Source organism: Hippocampus comes, unplaced genomic scaffold (assembly GCF_001891065.2).
Source record: "Hippocampus comes isolate QL1 unplaced genomic scaffold, H_comes_QL1_v1.1 scaffold532, whole genome shotgun sequence".
Taxonomy (NCBI): domain Eukaryota; kingdom Metazoa; phylum Chordata; class Actinopteri; order Syngnathiformes; family Syngnathidae; genus Hippocampus; species Hippocampus comes.
The window spans coordinates 79,547-97,866 of record NW_017805533.1 but is presented as its reverse complement, the minus strand read 5'-3'; the positions used below and the strand labels follow the sequence as shown (position 1 = coordinate 97,866).

Below are 18,320 nucleotides of genomic sequence, written 5' to 3'. Positions count from 1 at the left end.
AATCTTTATTGAACAAGTCAGGATACAATTCTCAGGAAACAGAAAAGGCGCTAATCCAATCACCGAACGCGCACGGCCAGTCTCGACGTAAGCCTTTCTAGCTAGCCCTAGTAGCAGACGAGAACAAGTTAGGATACAGGATACAGATCACGAGTCTGAGACTCGTGATCTGATTGGCTATTGAAACCTGACTGTGCCCGTTCATTTACAGCGCACAGGGGTCTGCTGTGTTTAATCTGAAGGCCCCGAGCAAGTTTAATTTACCTGGCAACGCAAGCTATCTGAAATATGATTGGTTAAAAACTCTACCATAATAAATAAGTTATTTATCGAGTGGCTTTCAATGTTATTTAAAATAACATTGAAAGCCACTCGACTAAGTGGAAATAATATGATGTAAAGAATACAGAGAATAATTTTGTTTACATATTTATGAAAATAAAATAACAAATTTATGTTATTCTCGGAAAAGTAAATTTACTTTTCTGAGAATGGTTAGGCCAGCAGAGAAGGCCTTGCTGGCCCTCAGGGTCCGCCACTGAGCAATTGTCAAAACATGTTACCCTGATTAATACTGCAAATACTGCATGGAATAAGAAATAATAAGAATACTTCATCAATGTCACAGGGCTGCCACGTTGGCCGCGATTGCCCTCCGCAAGTGACATCACAACTACGGGCGTACTTTTGCCTACTCAAACAACACATTTGAGTCAGCCTGGTTTGTTTAAAATTGATCGTTAGGAACTGCAACGCTCTCAGGCTGGTTGTCGGCGTCAAAGCGTAGTGTGCAGATTCATTTTCGAAATGTAGTCCGGTGACTGTCGCCACGAGCATCTAACTACTTTCCACCAGTTGCTAACAGCTGCAAGCTACTAACATGGCCAGCTTAATTAATTATTGTTTCAGTTCAATAGATTTCGTTCTACGATATCTGAATTTTCACATTCCTATTTTATATTTTTTCTTGTGGAAAAAAGTATATCTCTCAGTACTTGAGTGTTTTTTCACTAAATATATCTTTTTAATTTATTATTATTTGGAACTCAACTTTTTACTTTTAGTCAAACCACATTACAGTATTCTAAAGCAGTGGTTCATAACCTTTTTAGAGGTACCGAACCCAACCAGTTTATATGCACATTCACCGAACCCTCCACACACACATATATATATATATATTTTACAAATTCAAGATATTTAAAAAGCACATTTATTAAAAACAAAAAAAAAAGCAAATAAATATTCAGGAGATAAGTATACTGTTTTTTTTTTTAAACGTACTAACACAACAATTGACTACGAAGTGAACAAAATTTCCCACAGCACTGATTGGACAAGCAATGTAATGTGATCATCGGCAGCCAGTGATGGCCAAGCGGGCGTGTCATCACTAAGTGACAGGTTGTGTCTTACCCTCCATGTCAGGGGCTCCTGAGACCGATTCACCGAACCCCTAGGGTTCGATCGAACCCAGGTTAAGAACCACTGTTCTAAAGTAACAGTACTCTTACGCTAATAAATTTGTTGCCACTCTGCCTGTAGAGTGGGCCGTGCGGATACAAGAAGACAAGACAAGAGACGGATATTTCAGCACCTTGTTGATCACATCAAGAAGATGTGAAGAAAATATCAGGACATTAAGACAGCGTGTGAAGACGTGTGTGATCTGCATTTGCTAAAAAGTGGATTTTGGAAAAAAAGTGGATTTTGCTGTTTACCTCCTTGCAAATGCTGCGGAAGCACATGGCTCCAACCAGGCTCCTCCCACTCCAACCGCAACTATGCTGGGAATCCTTGTCCTCCTCCTCCTCCTCTCCTCACCACATTCTTTGTGACTTGGACATTCATCACACGATGTTTTACTCTAGAACTCATGAGAAGCTCATCAGGTGGACCTGACTGGAACGGCAAAGACACCAGAGGCCATAGAGGCTGACAAAATGTGGACAGAAATTTACAGGCTGAAGGCAAAATCAAGATTTTTGCCATCCAATGAAAATCGTGTAAATTATTTGCATGTCTGCACTGTCATCACAACAAATGATTGACCATACTAGACAATTTTGATTCAATACAATACTGATGATTACTTTTTGGGAGCAATTTTTGCCAATACCAATACCACTAATCACAGATTTTCACACTGATTTCAGCTGCACGCTTTTTGCGGAACCCACAGTGCGGTGAACAAGCGAGTGCCAAAAACAATGAACACATTTTTGTGACACATTGTCCAACCATCCACCGTCCACCCACCGACAACAACTTCAAAAAGTGTCATTCACAAGAACCAAATGCTGTTGTCTCACTTAAAGTCAGTGTCCATTGAGATTCTATTGCATTATAATATGCAGCATTGCATCCATCTGATCCGCTTATCCTCACAAGGGTTGCGGGCGTGCTAGAGCCGATCCCAGCATCTTGGGGCAATAGGCGGGGGACACCCTGAACCACTTGCCAGCCAATTGTAGGGCATACATAGACGAACAACAATTCACACTCACCATCACACCGAAGAGTGCTCCTGCCATGCATGTTTTTGGAATGTGGGGCGAAACCGGGGTACCCAGAGAAAACCTACGCAGGCACGGGGAGAACATGCAAATTCCACACAGAAAGGCCGGAGTCGGAATCAAACCCTGTACCTCTGGACTGTGACGTGGACGTGGTAACCAGTTTACCACCGTGCTGCCCAGAGATCAATCAATATTAGATTTGAACATGGTATATATACACAAATGTGATATGTTTCATAGTTTAACACGAGATTTAAATTTTAATTTAATTTTGATTTAATGTTTTAACATGATTAAGTTCACGTTTTAATGTGACAGATTCCAAATTTTAATGTGATAAGTCTGACTTCTGGTTCAGTTCACTTTTTGTCTGATAGCTACTTTATGTAAATACACTGCTCCTGTATAATGCTGATCCAAAACCCCCCACAAAAACAAACAAAAAAAACTATATTAATTATCAGGCTAAGTGTTTAAAAAGATGTAAGATTTATAAAATACAGAAACATACCTACACGGGGCTCTGCCAGTCATTTTTGTTTTGCTCAGGGTGGAAGTCACACTTAATGTGTTATCACAACTATGCCACAGTGACCTGAACCGAAAGTCAAACTCAAAACATTAAAACGTGAAACTTATCACATTAAGATGTGAAACTTACCACATTATAATGTGACACTTATCACATTAAATGTGAAATTATATTAAAACTTGATCTTGAAACTTTTTTTTTCCTGGTGTTAGCAATATGCTTCCATAAATATGGATCAAAGAAATGAATATGATGAAAATAAATAAGTGAATAGGCCATTTTGTCTTCTCATCATGATAAAGCTCACTCGGGTTCTTGACACCTGTTAGCACATGAGCATTGTCTCACGTTACACACTGACAAAAGACACAAGCGTTTTGGTCTGGAGAATATAAAGCAGAGTGAATGCTCCGTTTGCATTTTCTCTCCCTCTGTGCCTCTGTACGGCCTTGGAGGAGGTCCAAAGTGTCTGTGGGAGCAGTCGGTTCCGACAGGACCAGGGCTCCCCTGCGCGGCATACCGGCGGGAAGCGGATTCCAAGTGGACTTCCTGAGGAAGCGCGGTAATAAGGAACCAGAGGAAGGGGGCGTGCGTTTAAAAATAACCCACCTATAAAAGCACCCGCAGCGAGCACACGCACAGTACAGAGAATGCCGGGATGGAGTACAGGACACGTTCGGTGCACGGGAAGACAGACACACATACACAGACGTTCTGCATGCCAAGCAAAACAAAACAAAGTAGACAAAAAGTTCAACAAAAAGTTGACTTTGGTCCACATCAACAAAAGCCAAGTTGCTGTCCTATTAGAATTAAAGTAGACTTCTTCAAATCGTAATACATGTTTAGTTCCCCTCCCAGTGCGTGTACCACTACATGAACCAGTACAACTGGTGCAGGTACAGCTGTACCTGTATCAATTCAGGTATTGGTATTGGTCGTTATGTACCAGTACATGTGCCACCACCAGTACATCTATCAGTACCTTCAAATTTAACAGAACAAGTACCAGTACATACTGTATACTACTACCAGTGCATGTACAGGTACATACAGTATACCATTACCAATGTATTAACCAATACGATACAGTGCATTTAACAGTACAACTGAGAGTTGCAGTACATATAGCAGTACTCCTACTAATGGATATATAAGTATGTGTTCCAGTACCTGAAGATATACAAGTACATAGAATGCTACCAGTGCTGGTGCATATACCAGTAGCAGTACAGGTTACATTTCAGTACCAGTAGATGTAACATTGCCAGTTCATATACCAGCACATTTACCACTACCAGTGCATGTACCAGTAAATGTATGAAGTGCAGTATGTAAACCATTACCGGAGCCAGTTCCAGTGCATGTTACTGTACAATTGGATCTAGCGTTATGGCAATGCCAGGACCAATACATGTACCAGTCCATTACCGTTTATCGAGCATGTACATATCAGTACTCATATATCTGTACAGATGTACAGATGGCAGTGCCCGTGGAAGTACACACACTATAAAAGGTGTGGAAGAGAAGGCACTTCGGTACTGGCGTATTGAAAGCAGTACAACTTTAGCGTCACTACACGTATCTAACTTAACCCTTTTTCTTTTTCTTTTGTTTTTTTTTTTTTTTTTTTTTTTTTTTTTTTACGAATATTAAAATGAGACTTAAATAATGTCCCGTACACTTCAGAGAGATTTTATGATCTCATGACCCTGGAACAAGTTCTTTCTATTTTGATGACATAATGACCGTTGTTGTGTTACCTTTTGTTCAAAACTCCAACAACAGGAGGCTCCAGAGCGTCAGTCCTTCCTGAATGACATTATTAAGAGAGAAAAAAAGACAATTATTTACAAGGAAAAGTTAAAAATAAACGATTTTAAATCGATATAGTCATAAACAGATGTAAAAAGTAGGCATTATTTAAAAAAATGGACATTAAAAGCAAAAAATTCAAAAGACATTACTAAAAAAAATGATCAAATGGACATTCAAAACAAACATTATTAAATTAATGTGATCAAAAACAGCAATAGTTTCAAAAGCCATTATTAAATACAGACATTAAAAACAAAAGCATCATAATTCAAATGGACAATTAAAAAAAGGCATTAACAAAAATTAAAATGAACAAAACATGGTTAAAAACAGAAAATATTCAATCAACAAAACTGACATGATTAAAAACATAATCAAACCTGAACATTGTAATAATTAATGTCTATTTTCAATTTTTTTGTGTTATTTTTGATCATGGTTAATTAATTTGATACATTGATTAAGTGGCAGTGGACTGGTTAGCATGTCCACCATGAGGTGCAGAGTTCGTGGGTTCGAAGCCAGCCCCGGTCTTTCTGTGTGGAGTTTCCATGTCCTCCATCGGCCTGCGTGGCTTTTCTCCGGTACGCCAGTTTCCTTCTACATTCCAAAAAACATGCATGGTCGGTTAAAGGAACGCTCTAAATTGTGTGCGAGGATGGTTGTATGTCTATGTGTGCCCTGCGATTGGCTGGCAACCAGTTCAGGATGTACCTGACCCTAAGTCAGCAAGGATAGGCTCCAGCACACCCACGACCCTCGTGAGTATAAGCGGATTAGATAAGGGATAGATGGATGGATGGATGGGTAAATTGATTAATTTAATTTTGTTTTTCATACTGTCATTTTAAAATTATGTTGAAGTAAGGAAGTGAAAATGGACATTGATGAAAAACCATCTGTCTAATTTACATTTTTGTGTTTAAAGTCAACATTGACAAATCAATGAAACAGTCAATAAAAGAACAGACACGATTTAAAGAGATATTTTTAAAGTCCGACATTAAAAATAAATATTTGTAAAAACATCAAAAGCAGACATAATTATTTTAAAAACAGACATTATTATAAACATAATGAAAACTAACATTTTTAAAAACAACAGGATGTACAATTTTGGGGGGACATTCTTGTCAGTCCACCCAAAATTTTAAAAACCTATAAAAGGTCAAATGGCCCAACAACAGTATTGGCTGCTGGTTGTCACGGCAACATTGCTTGTTGTGGTAACCTCGTCACCACGTTCAGTGACACAATCGGTCACGGGAATGCGAGCGTAAGAGATTTCCTTGTGACAACAGAGCTTTGATGTTGTCGGCGACGTGGCATTTGTCAGACGTTAGCAATTAGCTATTAGTCACTCCCTCAGCCTGATTTGGCACGACGGGTTGAGGCGACAGAGGCTGCTGACAAACGGGACAAACATGTCTGTGAAAAAAAGTCCATTCACCCCACTTCACATTGAAAACAAAGACCAAACCTTCCTTCCATGGAAATAGAATAAAATATTTAAAAATAATCACAATGCAGTCCAGTACTGGTTTATGTGATCAAAAAAGTAGATGTCTAAATACAAGTCCATATAGCAGTACCTTTTACTAGTAGCAGTAAATACACCAATATAAGTACAATTATGTTTCCAGTACCAGTACAAGTGGATGTACCAAGACCAGTACATGTACTGGCACAAGATCAAGCGCGACTACCAGCGATGTACCAGTACTTGAACCATGACGCAAGTACGAGTGTTTGTACCCATGCCAGAGCATATTCCAGTACCTGCACTACCATGCAGTATCAGTGAACTAGTTCAAGGGTAAGTGCATGTACCGATACAAATGCATGTAGCATAATGAGTGATTTACGCAACTCAACTACATCAACCAGTATCCAATTACCAGTGTTTGTATCACTGCCACTACACTCAGCAGTGCCTCGACAAGTACCATTGTATAGACAACTAGGACCAATACCAGTATAAAAATATCAGTGCATGTACTGGCAAAACTGCATGTAGAACTTCCAGCTATTTCAATTCATGAGCCAGTACCTGGGTACTAGTGTTTTTACCAATACATATACTATCATGCAGTACCAGTGCACCAATATCATTGCATACAGCAGTACAAGTACCAGGGCATACACTACAAAGTAGTACCAGCATCACTGCATGACATGCAACCAGTACTTCTATTTTCATGCGGTTCATGAAGTAACAGTCCATTTACCAGTACCAGGAAATGTCCAATTGTAAGTAGCAGTGCATATGGCACCAGTATCGGTGCATGTAGTGGTGCAAGTGCATGTAGCACTAACAGCGATATATCAGTACCCAAACCAGTACCCAAATACCCATTTTTGTACCACTAGCAGTACCATGGCGTGTACAAAGACCTGTGTTTATGCCAGTACCAGAACAGAATATATACCATTATAAGTACTACTGCATGTTCTAGTGTGAGTACCAGTGGATGTACCAAGGTCAGTGCATGTACTGGAACAACTGCATGTAGCACTACCAGGACATGAACCAGAATCCACGTGGAAGTTTTTGTAGAGTACAAGCGCACCAGTACAGTGGCACAGCAGTATCAGGTGATGTACCCAGTACAAGTGGATTCAGCACAGCACATGTAGCGAGCTGGCAAACAAAGAGCACACACGTTAACGTAATGAGTCACATAGCCTGAAGGGGCCAAGGTTGGATTGGAGTGGATCCCAGCGTCTGGTTCACACGACGACCTGCTTTACCCTCTGACGCATGCCTGCCATTCCTCTGGTTGCACGGCCATGCCATGGCAGCCTCCGCCACCTCCGTCACGGCCTACTCAAAGGATCCCGATCCTGTAATTAGTGTCTTTCCTTAATCGGCGTTCACCTGCAACGGTACATGGTGTACAACGCAACACAACCTAACAATTCATCATGAAACGACACACCCACTTGTGTGGGTGTGGCTTTGGACTGACATCAGTGGACGCAATGTGTTTGACATTTGGAGAAATGTCAAGAAAGTGAGGAGGTAAGGCATTTACATTACTTTGAATCAGGCCACTTAACTGAGCACAGAGTGCATTGCATGTACCAGAACCAGTTTATATACCAGGGCAAGTATCAGTGGGTGTGTATATATACTAGTACCAGATCATGTACCAGTACCATTACATGTACCAGTGCATTACCAGGGCACATGACAGTATAGGTGCACATAACAGTACCAGTACATGTACTAGGATGAGCACCATTGCATGTACCACAACCAATGTATAGGGTACTGTACATCAGTACAAGTGCATGTACCACTATAAGTATATACTAGTGCATTACCAGATTACACACCAGTATAACTGCATATAACAGTACCAGTACATGTACAAGTGCTAGTGCATGTACCATGTACTCGTACAATTATATGTATCAGTGCATGTACTGTGTTGTACCAGTGCCATGAACTGTACATATGAGTACAAGTGCATGTACCACAACCAGTGCATATACCAGTACATAGAGTATATACCAGAAATAGTGTAAACAGTATACCAGTACAAATGTGACTATAAGTACATATACTAGTACCTCAGATTCAGTGTATATCATGTACTCGTGCATTACCAGTACCAAGGTATATACCAATACATGCACTAGGACAAGCACAATTCTGTGTACCATAACCAGCATAGCTGCCTACACAAGGGCATTTACCAGTACTATTGTGTGTACCAGTCAGTACATGTAGCAGAATTATAGCAGTACCAGTGCATGTACCAGTACTGGGACATACTGTGGTTGGGAACATGTGCTGATGCATTACCAATACCAAGATACATAACAAATATTAATGCATGAAACAGAACCGGTATATGTACTCGTACACCCACCAGTGCATATCTGTACCACAACAGTGTTCATATCAGTTCATGCATGTACTCGTACAATTATAAGTATCAGACCATGTACTGTGTTGTACCAGTGCCATGAACTATACATATGAGTACAATTGCATGTACCACAACCAGTGTTTAGACAGTAACAGTACCTGAATTTGCAGGACCGGTACAAATGCATGTAACAATGAGTACAATCATAAATACAAACACACCATTAACTATCAGTGAAACATAGTAAATATTAGATTTGAATTTTTGTAGAAAAGTTGGTTAAAAAAAAAAAAAGCTCTAGGTTCTCACTTTGTTTTGTTTTGACAACTTTCGCTTTGAACTTGCAGCGAAGGCGAGCGTTACTGCGGAGGCGGTGCAAGAGGTGGGGGAGGCCGGGGGCGGAGTGGCTGCGGGCAGGGGTGGTTCGTGTCTGAAGAATTTAAAAGCAGTCCGGGCGGAGAGTTGCTCACATTCCACCCCTGCTCCTCTTGCTCGCTCTCCGCCTCCCCGTGGAAGCGGCATCGCCACCTGACTCAGGGACACATCAGCGCGGCCGGCTGGTGCGGAGTGTCGCCACCGCGGACTTGCTTGTTGCCCGCACTCGGGAAAATTTGACCAATTTTGATTCATTTTTGACGAATTTTGATTGAACAAACAAAGCAAGATGGCCTCAAGCGGAACCATTTTACCTTCATTCTCCACTTTTTCCATGCAGAAGGAAGAAGTAAGTACATTTTTTCATGATTTTTTTCATGTTGACAGCACCGGTGAACAAGTTGAGGAAGCAGGTCTGCCTCAACGTTGAATTTCAATGTTTCAAGGAGTTCCGTGTGGAGTTTGCCTATTTCCGTGTGGATTTCTTCTCTTATATGTTAGATTCATTGAACACTAAATTGCCCATGTGAAGGTAAATTGAGTGGTTACCAGTCAATAGCTAGTCGATATGTGCCTTGACATTTGATGACGACGGTCTACATGCGAGTTTGGATGCTTCTCGAGATAATCCAGCTTCCTCCTGCAAAAACATGTTAATTGCAGACTCTAAATTGTCCACGCATGTAAATTGTTGTTTGTTTGTAGGCCTATGTGTCTTGACATTGACTGGTGACCAGTCTATTGATTGCCTGGATGTGTCCTGTGATTGGGTGGCGACCAGGTTGCATCCAACATCTCACCCAAAGTCATGCTCACGCTAGCACTAAAAAGCACGAACAGATTATGAAGAGGATGTTGATGCTGACACTTCCACTGTTGTACTCCAGGTCTGGAAGGGACCCCGAAAGGACGATGAGGACCTGGACACCTTTCTGGATTTGGACTTTATCCTGGCCCACAGTGTGAGCGCAAACACTACAGCGCCCTCCGAGGCTGCTGCGGCCAACTCTTACCGGACTCTGGAAAGCGGGGCTCCAGGGTACCACCAGCAGGACTACGCTTCCCTGCCAGACCTGGGCACCGCCACTCACTCGCATCACCCTCCGCCACCATACAACAGCCTTATGGCCGAGCTGCTTCAGTGCGACATGGACCTCAACCGTTTCCAGTTCGTAGGTTCGGGCTCTGGCATCCAGGGAGGCTTCTTGATCAGCTCGGCAGCTTTCCAGGAGTCATCGGGACCTACTCTCAATTTGGGCCCTTCCTTCTCAGACTCCTTCCTGGAACACCCGTGCATCAAGCCGGAGCCTGACTCCTACGGGCCTCTGGTGGGCAATGTGCCACAGACCTTCAGCAAGGTGAAGCAGGAGGGCAACGTGGCGTCGTGCGTCCACTCGCACCCACAGCCCCGCCTCGCTAGCTCTCCCCCTCAAGGCACCGGAAACCTGACACCACCCCTCAGCCCCAACGACATTGCAACCTTCCCGCAGAACTTCAACCACCAGCAGCACCACCACCATCACCACCTTCAGTTTCAGTTTTCCTCCGGGGCGCACTGTCACTTTCCCGCCTTGTATGAGCAGCCGCAGCAGCAGCAATGCGCTGTCAGGCAGTGCGCACTGCTCACCCCGCCCTCGTCACCGCTAGATTTGATAGAGAGCAAGCCTAGGAGAGGGCGGCGCGCCTGGCCCCGCAAGCGCACCGCCACCCACACGTGCACCTACACCGGATGCGGCAAGACCTACACCAAGAGCTCGCACCTCAAGGCGCACCTCAGGACGCATACGGGTAAGCCAGCAAGCCCGCCGCACACCCTTCAGATCACCGTCACCCTCCTTGGTGGCATCACTCACTCATCTGTTGTCTTTTCTAGGAGAGAAGCCATACCACTGCACGTGGGATGGATGCGGCTGGAAGTTTGCCCGCTCTGATGAGCTGACGCGCCACTTCCGGAAACATACCGGACACAGGCCTTTCCAGTGCCACCTGTGTGAGCGCGCCTTCTCGCGCTCCGACCACTTGGCGCTGCACATGAAGAGACACATGTGATGCATGTGTCGATCCCGCAGACGGCACAATAAATCTATTTTTTATTTTTGTATTTAAAAACGTGTTGTCCTGAGTTAAAAAGTGTAACAAATGACAAGTCAGCAGCACGTGATGTTGGAGGGAGCTGGTACTCCTGCGACATCATGTCTGGCACGTGTGTACAGGTGTGGACGCAAAAATGACAGCAAGAAGACAACGTTTTGTGGTAGAACTACTTTTTGGGCAGTGTGAAGGCGCCCCACACGGACAGAACACAAGAAAAAAAGTTCAAGATGACAAGGTTTTGTTGCAAAACTGCTTTTCATGCAGCGTGACGGCGCCCCCCCCACATGGACAGAAAACACTTTCTTGTATAAATCAAAAGAAAATGTAAATAGTAATATTTTTATGCACATAATTAAACTAATAACAGAACAAACAACGGCTCTCTGAACCTTCCTGACGGATCACATGACGCACGATGACGTGGCCATAACAAACTCCAATGACAACATAACAATATAACAGCTATACAACTAGCTACACACCATACTACTTCATAGCAACAACTGTCATGTATGGCAACAACCATCACATTAGTGGTATATAAACAAACACATGGCAACAACTCAAAGAATTTTGACGATGATTTCAAAGCAACCACAGCCAAACATCGCAGCAATTTAATGAAAGCTCAACTACAAACCAAATTCCAAAGAAATTGGGACATTGTGCTAAACCTAATTAAAAACAGAATACAATGATTTGCAAATCATGTTCAACCTATATTTAATGGAATGCACAACAAAGACAAGATATTTAATGTTCAAACTGATAAACTTTATTGTTTTTAGTAAATAGTCATTAACGTTGAATTTTATGGCTGCAACACATTCCAAAAAAGCTGTTGTTTGGTATTGTTTTGCTGAAATAAGCCGGGGTGTCCATGAATTAGACACTACTTGAATGGCAGCACAAGTTTCTCCAAAACCTGAACACACCTTTTAGCATGAATGGAGCTTTCACAGATGTGTAAGTTACCCATGCCATTGGCACTAACACAGCCGTATACCATCACGGATGCTGGCTATTGAACTTTGCGTCCATAACAGCACGGATGGTTCTTTTCCTGTTTGGCCCGGAGAACAAGACGTCGATGATTTCCACAAAACTATTTGAAATGTGTCCGGCATGGTCGTGCTAGTTGACTGGTTAGCGCTTCGGCATCACAGTGCAGAGGTGCAGCATTTGGCTCCGGCCTTCCTCTGTGGAGTTTGCATGTTCTCACCGTGCCTGTGTGGGTTTTCTCCGGGTACTCCCCTTTCCTCCCACATTCCAAAAACATGCATGGTAGGAAGATCACTCTAAAATGTCCGTAGGCGTGATTGTGAGTATGAATGGTTGTTTGTGTATGCCCTGCGATTGGCTGGCAACCGGTTCATGGTGTCCCTTGCCTACTGCCTGATGATGGCTGGGATAGACACCAGCACACCCGCAACCCTCATGGGCATGAGCGGATTGGAAAAATGATGGATTGATGAATTTGAAATGTGGACTCGTGATACTGGTTAGAGTGCCACCTCACAGTGCGGAGGATGTGGGTTCGATTCCGGGCTCTGGTCTCCCTGTGTGGAGTTTGCATGTTCTCCCCTTGCCTGCGTAGGTTTTCCCCGGGTACTCCGGTTTCCTCCCAGATTCTAAAAACATGCATGGCAGGTTAATGGAACACTCTATATTGTCCCTAGGTGTGTGAGTAAGCGCAAATGTTTGTTTGTCTATGTGTGCCCTGCGATTGGCTGGCAACCAGTTTTGAGTGTCCCCCGCCTACTGCCCACAGACAGCTGGGATAGGTTCCAGCACGCTCCGCGACCCTTGTGAGGATAAGTGGATCAGAAAACGGATGGATGGATGGATGGGTTTTCTGAAGTGTTCCTGAAGCCATGTGATGATATCCTGTTTTTTGTTGATGCAGTGACACCTGAAGGATCGAAGGTCATTTGCATTCAATGTAGTAGATTTCTCCTGATTATCAGAACTTTTTGATGATGTTATGGACCGTAGATGATGAAATCTCTAAAATCCTTGCAATTGTACATTGAGGAACATTGTCTTCTTTCACACACTTGTTCACAAAAAGATGAACCTCGGCTCAACTTTGCTTGTGAATGACTAAGCAAGTCAGGGACGCTTTTTTTGTAGCCAATCATGGCACCCACCTGTTCCCAGTTAGCCTGTTCACCTGTGGGGTGTTCCAAACAGGTGTTTGGTCAGCATTCCGCAACTTTCTCAATCTTTTTCGTGTTGATGATTTGCTTAAAATCAATCAAGTTGATCAGTTTTAACCTTACATGTCTTGTCTTCCTTGTGTGTTGAATTAAATGTAGGTTAAACGTGATTTGCAAATAATTGCATTCTGTTTTTAATTATGTTTAACACAGCATCCCAACTTGATTGGAATTGGGTTTGTACGAATGACTACACAACTACCGTATGAAGAAACACCAACAAAGCTATGTATATAGCAGCAACTGTGAAACCAACCAAATGACCATAAGACTTTAGTAAAAATCTTATTGTTTTCATCATTTACATGCCTTTACAGCAGCTCCTATACTTTTTGTTCTTCCACTTTCTTCCTTTCATAACTTTGATGCTGTAAATTGGGAAACTCCATTGTGAGACGAATAAAGGTTTTCTTATTCTTATTCTTATTCTTATTATTCTCCGTGAGACTCAAACTCTCATAAGTGTAAGGAAAGCGTTCACTGTGCTACCCAGGCAACAGGTCTCTTGCCAAAGAAAAGAAAGGGTGGAGGGCACGGGTGGTCAAGTGTTTCTACCATTTCTTTGTTTACTCAAGTGAAAATATGTTCATTTGACTTTTTCAAGACCAGTTAATGATTCCCTCGTTTAGAATTCCTCTTAAAGACTCAATTTTTGAATAGACAAAGCATATTTTGATCAGCTGTTGTGAAAAAACAAGAGGGAACCACCTTGAGGGGGAGCGCAATTAACAAGTGTGTCCTTTTGTGTGTAAATGATGGGAATAGAATGCCACCTACTGTCTGGGAAGGAGACCGACAGGAAAAATGTATTAGGACACAGCTCAAATACTTTCTTATCCCTAACACCAGTGGCGGGAGCTTCAGTAAATTTTGCCGGTCCATCATTTGTCAATTGCCAGCGGCCGGCCCACCAGTCTGTCATCATCAGTCTGTCATTATTTCAGACTGGCCCAGTCTGTCACTTGATCGTCCGTTACTCGGTCATCATTACTGTAACGGCGCTTCTCTCATGGCTATTTTAGGACTATAACTAAATAAACAATTTTTATGAGTAATAGTACAACATTTATTCATTTAATTCAACAGTTTGGATCACTTTACAGACACAAAAATATAATTCTTATACTCTTCCCGCTTCTCATCTCCAAACTGGCCCATGTTGCTGGGATACCCCAACAGGGACATGTTCCCTTTGAGTCACACCAGCTTCTGCACTCTGCAACACAGAACCGGAGAGATTTCAAAAAAACAACCTTTCATTATGAAAGTCAGCAGGTTACTCATATGACGAAGCATGCTCATGCAGAAATTTCATGCAGTGGCTAATGTGTGTCGCAAAACCTTATTTGACGAAAGTCGACTTTGCTTTTCGGGTTAGTGAATGTTGGGTTGATGGCCGAAAATCCCACCCGTCAGGAATAAAAACATAGCTGGAATTTGTCAAGTCGCTAATAATATTTTGTGAGTCTAGTGGCCGAGTCCGAGACAATTCCGAGTCAAGTGCCGAGTAGTCCGAGTCAAGTCTGGCACAACAAAAAAAAAAACTTGTCGACCAGCGTTCACTGGTTCCAATATTGCAAACATACTGCAGAAATGAACTAATCAACCTGACTAAGATTTGTGAGATTTGTGCTGTCATTTGTGTATTGTGTGTGAATGTATTTTGACTGATGAAAAATAGCCGTAGCAACCACTTTCTGTTCAAGACATGCCAACACACCCGTGTAATTAAGAGCCTTTTATACCCTTAAAATGCATCAGTTTCAAAAACAGTTGTTCCTAGGAGTGTAACACTATGTCTATTTAATTGAGGTATCTATGTTTCTGCCTCGCAATCTAGCTACATTGATCGCACTGGACCAGTTTACATCGGTGCTTGCTACACATCGACACAGCATCATTTAGTGACCAAGTTAGTGACCAATTAATTAAGTAATTCCACCCATCCATCCACTTTCTGATCCACTCATCCCCACAAGGGTCGCAGGGCATGCTGGAGCCTATCCCAGCTGTCTTGGGCAGTCGGCGGAGGACACCCTGAACTGGTTGCCAGCCAATCGCATGGCACACATAGACAAAAAACCATCCGTGCCCACACTCACACCAAGGGCCGATTTAGAGCAGGCATGTGCAGCTCTGGGCCTGGAGGGCCGCCATCCTGCCTGTTTTCCAGCTCTCCTGGCTGCAACACACCTGATTCAAAATGATCAGCTCATCAGCCAGCTCTGAAGCGGCACTAGAACGATCCTGATTATTTGAATCAGGTGTGTTGCTGTGGGGAGATCTGGAAAACAGGCAGGACAGCGGCCCTTGAGGACCGAGTTTGGAGACCCCTGATTTAGAGTGTTCCATTAACCTGCCACGTGTACTTTTGGAAGATGGGAGGAAACCAGAGTACCCGCTGAAAACCCACACTGGACAAGACACAAAGGGTTGAGGGGAGCTGATTGGTTAACACAAGGGACCCGGATGACAAAAACAGGTGGAAACAAAACCTAATGAGCAACACAAATGCACATGAGGAAACAAACAGAATCATGACAAGAAGTGTCTTGTTGCCAAACAGCATATAAAACTGGGTGACCAAACGTCCTCTTTTGCTTGGACATGTCCTCTTTTTTACACCCGGACGTGTACTTGAGAATGTCCAACATATTTTTTTTTTTTCACGAGACCAACTCCCATGTGTTAACTTTAACTGATGTTTTACACAACAAATGACAAGGCAGAGTGCACCATGTTGCTACGGACGTGTGCGATGTCATGGACACTGTTGGGAGGCAGAACCCGGAAAAGGAGGAAAGGAAGCCAATGTGTGGAGTCGGTGCGCTCGGCTCCAAGCACAAGGGCCAGAGAAAACTTGTTTGCTGCTGAAATGTGATGGAATGAAGCCCCAGTTAAATAAGCAAGCAATACAACCTCCTGTTCATTCATCTGTATTTCACCGCCATGGCTGAAGTCACTGGACTGAAAAGTCCTTTACATTTTAGTTGAACAAGCCAAATACAAGGACGGCCCGGTAGTCCAGTGGTGAGCGCCTCGACCTCACAGTGCAGAGGTCGTAGCTTCGATCCCTCCCTGTGTGGAGTTTGCATATTCTCCCCATGCCTGAGTGGATTTTCTACGATTACTCCGGTTTCCTCCCACATTCCAAAACATGCACGGCAGGCTGATTGAACACTCTAAATTGTCCTTAGGTGTGAGTGCGGATCGTTGTTTCTCTCTGTGTGCCCTGCGATTGGCTGGAAAACGGTTCAGGGTGTCCCCAGCCTACTGCCCAAAGACAGCTGGCACCACCCGCAACCCTTGTGAGGATAAAGTGGATTGGAAAATGGATGGATGGATGGAAGCCAAGTACAATTGCAGTCAGTTTGCCCCTGACGAACAGTTCTGAGCTAAGGACAGTGATGAATCTGTGCAGTCTTTATACAGGAGATGGCAGGTACTGGTAATGTGTCCTACCATTTTAATCAATAATAAATTCCGATCAGGAATTTGTGGGTTTTCTCCGAATACTCTGGTTTCCTCCCACATTCCAAAAACATGCATGGCAGGTTAATGGAACACTTTAATTTGTCCCTTGGTGTGATTGTGAGCGCAAATGGTTGTTCGTCGATGTGTGCCCTGCGATTGGCTGGCAACCAGTTCAGGGTGTGCCCCGCCTGCTGACCACAGACAGCTGGGATCTGGCTTCAACAAACCTGCAACTCTTGAGGTTGAAGCGCATTCGAAAATGGATGGACAGATGGATAAATTGGCGATGTTTTAGCCCTGTAGTGTCGAACTTTGCTGGGGGTGACCCGCATATTTATGGTTTTCTTCAGAGGGCTTTTATGAACTCAAATAATATAATACGATCAACACACATTACATCATAAAGAAAAACAAATTGATAAAGAATTAATTTTGAAATCAGGGGCGATTAAAAATTGTTTGCGCCAATATTGTTACATGCATTTTAACAGGGGGATTGGTAACCCATAAATGCTTGTAATATCGCAACTTTTTAATAAATTTTGTTTTGCTTTTTTTTTTACTCGCAAGAATCATGAAATACATAAATTGCTTTCCTGGGCCACGTAAAATGACGTTTTGCGCGGGATCTGTCCCCTTGTGTTTGACGCCCGTGTTTTAGCCGATTCATTTAGCACTTGAACATGAGCTCGGGGCGGTGCTCTCGATGTTTTGCACAACAGTCTATGTATAACTCATGAAAAATGTCATTTTTTTTCCTGAAAATTAGTCATTTTGGATGGGCGCCCCACAATCCTCCACTCCATCGATTACCTTCCGAAGGCCAATATACTGTAAGTCGGGCTCTGGCTGATTATATCATTGATAACCGTGACATGACGTGAGCAGCTGCAAGCTGAGAGCATATTTACTGTACTTCATCAGATGCGGTGGAAATGTGCGTTACTGCAGTCAATCAGAATCCAGCTTTCCCTTCTAACTTTGGTTTGCAAGTTGAATTAAACAGAATCCACCAATAAATAAAAACAACAGTAAACAGGAAGTAATCGTGACAATGACTGAATGTGCAGATAAACGGGAATTAAGCAATGACTTGGCGTCATCTTCCAAAGACAAAAGTTATTTTGACAAGAGAAGTTCCTTCCCATAGCGTGTGCGAAGCCGTTGTATGTAATCAAAAACAAAACAATACCTGTTAAATCATTTGAACAAGTACCACCAACCTGATGATGTGAGAAGCATGAAAATGTGGACATTGTTTGCACAGCCTGCCCACGTTAACAGCAGTTTAGCCGCGAATAATGAGGTGGCAGCCACCGGACAAGAACGGCAATCAAGCCATATCAACTTTTGAGCATGCACGTTTGCTAGTAGCATGATGTGAACGCAGTATGTAGGTCATAACCTT

At 42.9% G+C, this 18,320-nt stretch overlaps 1 protein-coding gene across 1 annotated transcript; it reads left to right on the top strand.

Annotated features, from left to right (window-relative positions):
* The first annotated feature begins 9,193 nt into the window (after positions 1–9,193).
* Positions 9,194–11,592, top strand: LOC109520694 (Krueppel-like factor 2). Its single transcript, XM_019878092.1, has 3 exons — positions 9,194–9,474; positions 10,013–10,913; positions 10,999–11,592. Exons 1-3 carry the CDS (start codon positions 9,415–9,417, stop codon positions 11,172–11,174), a joined length of 1,137 nt encoding a protein of 378 aa, XP_019733651.1. The 5' UTR covers positions 9,194–9,414; the 3' UTR covers positions 11,175–11,592.
* Positions 11,593–18,320: the final 6,728 nt, after the last annotated feature.

Bases quoted from the DNA above. Each gene is read 5' to 3' on its own strand.
- LOC109520694 (XM_019878092.1), top strand. From the start codon at position 9,415: ATGGCCTCAAGCGGAACCATTTTACCTTCATTCTCCACTTTTTCCATG. The intron at 9,475-10,012 runs GTAAGTACATTT...GTTGTACTCCAG, and splicing joins TTTCCATGCAGAAGGAAGAA to GTCTGGAAGGGACCCCGAAA. The intron at 10,914-10,998 runs GTAAGCCAGCAA...TGTCTTTTCTAG, and splicing joins GCACCTCAGGACGCATACGG to GAGAGAAGCCATACCACTGC.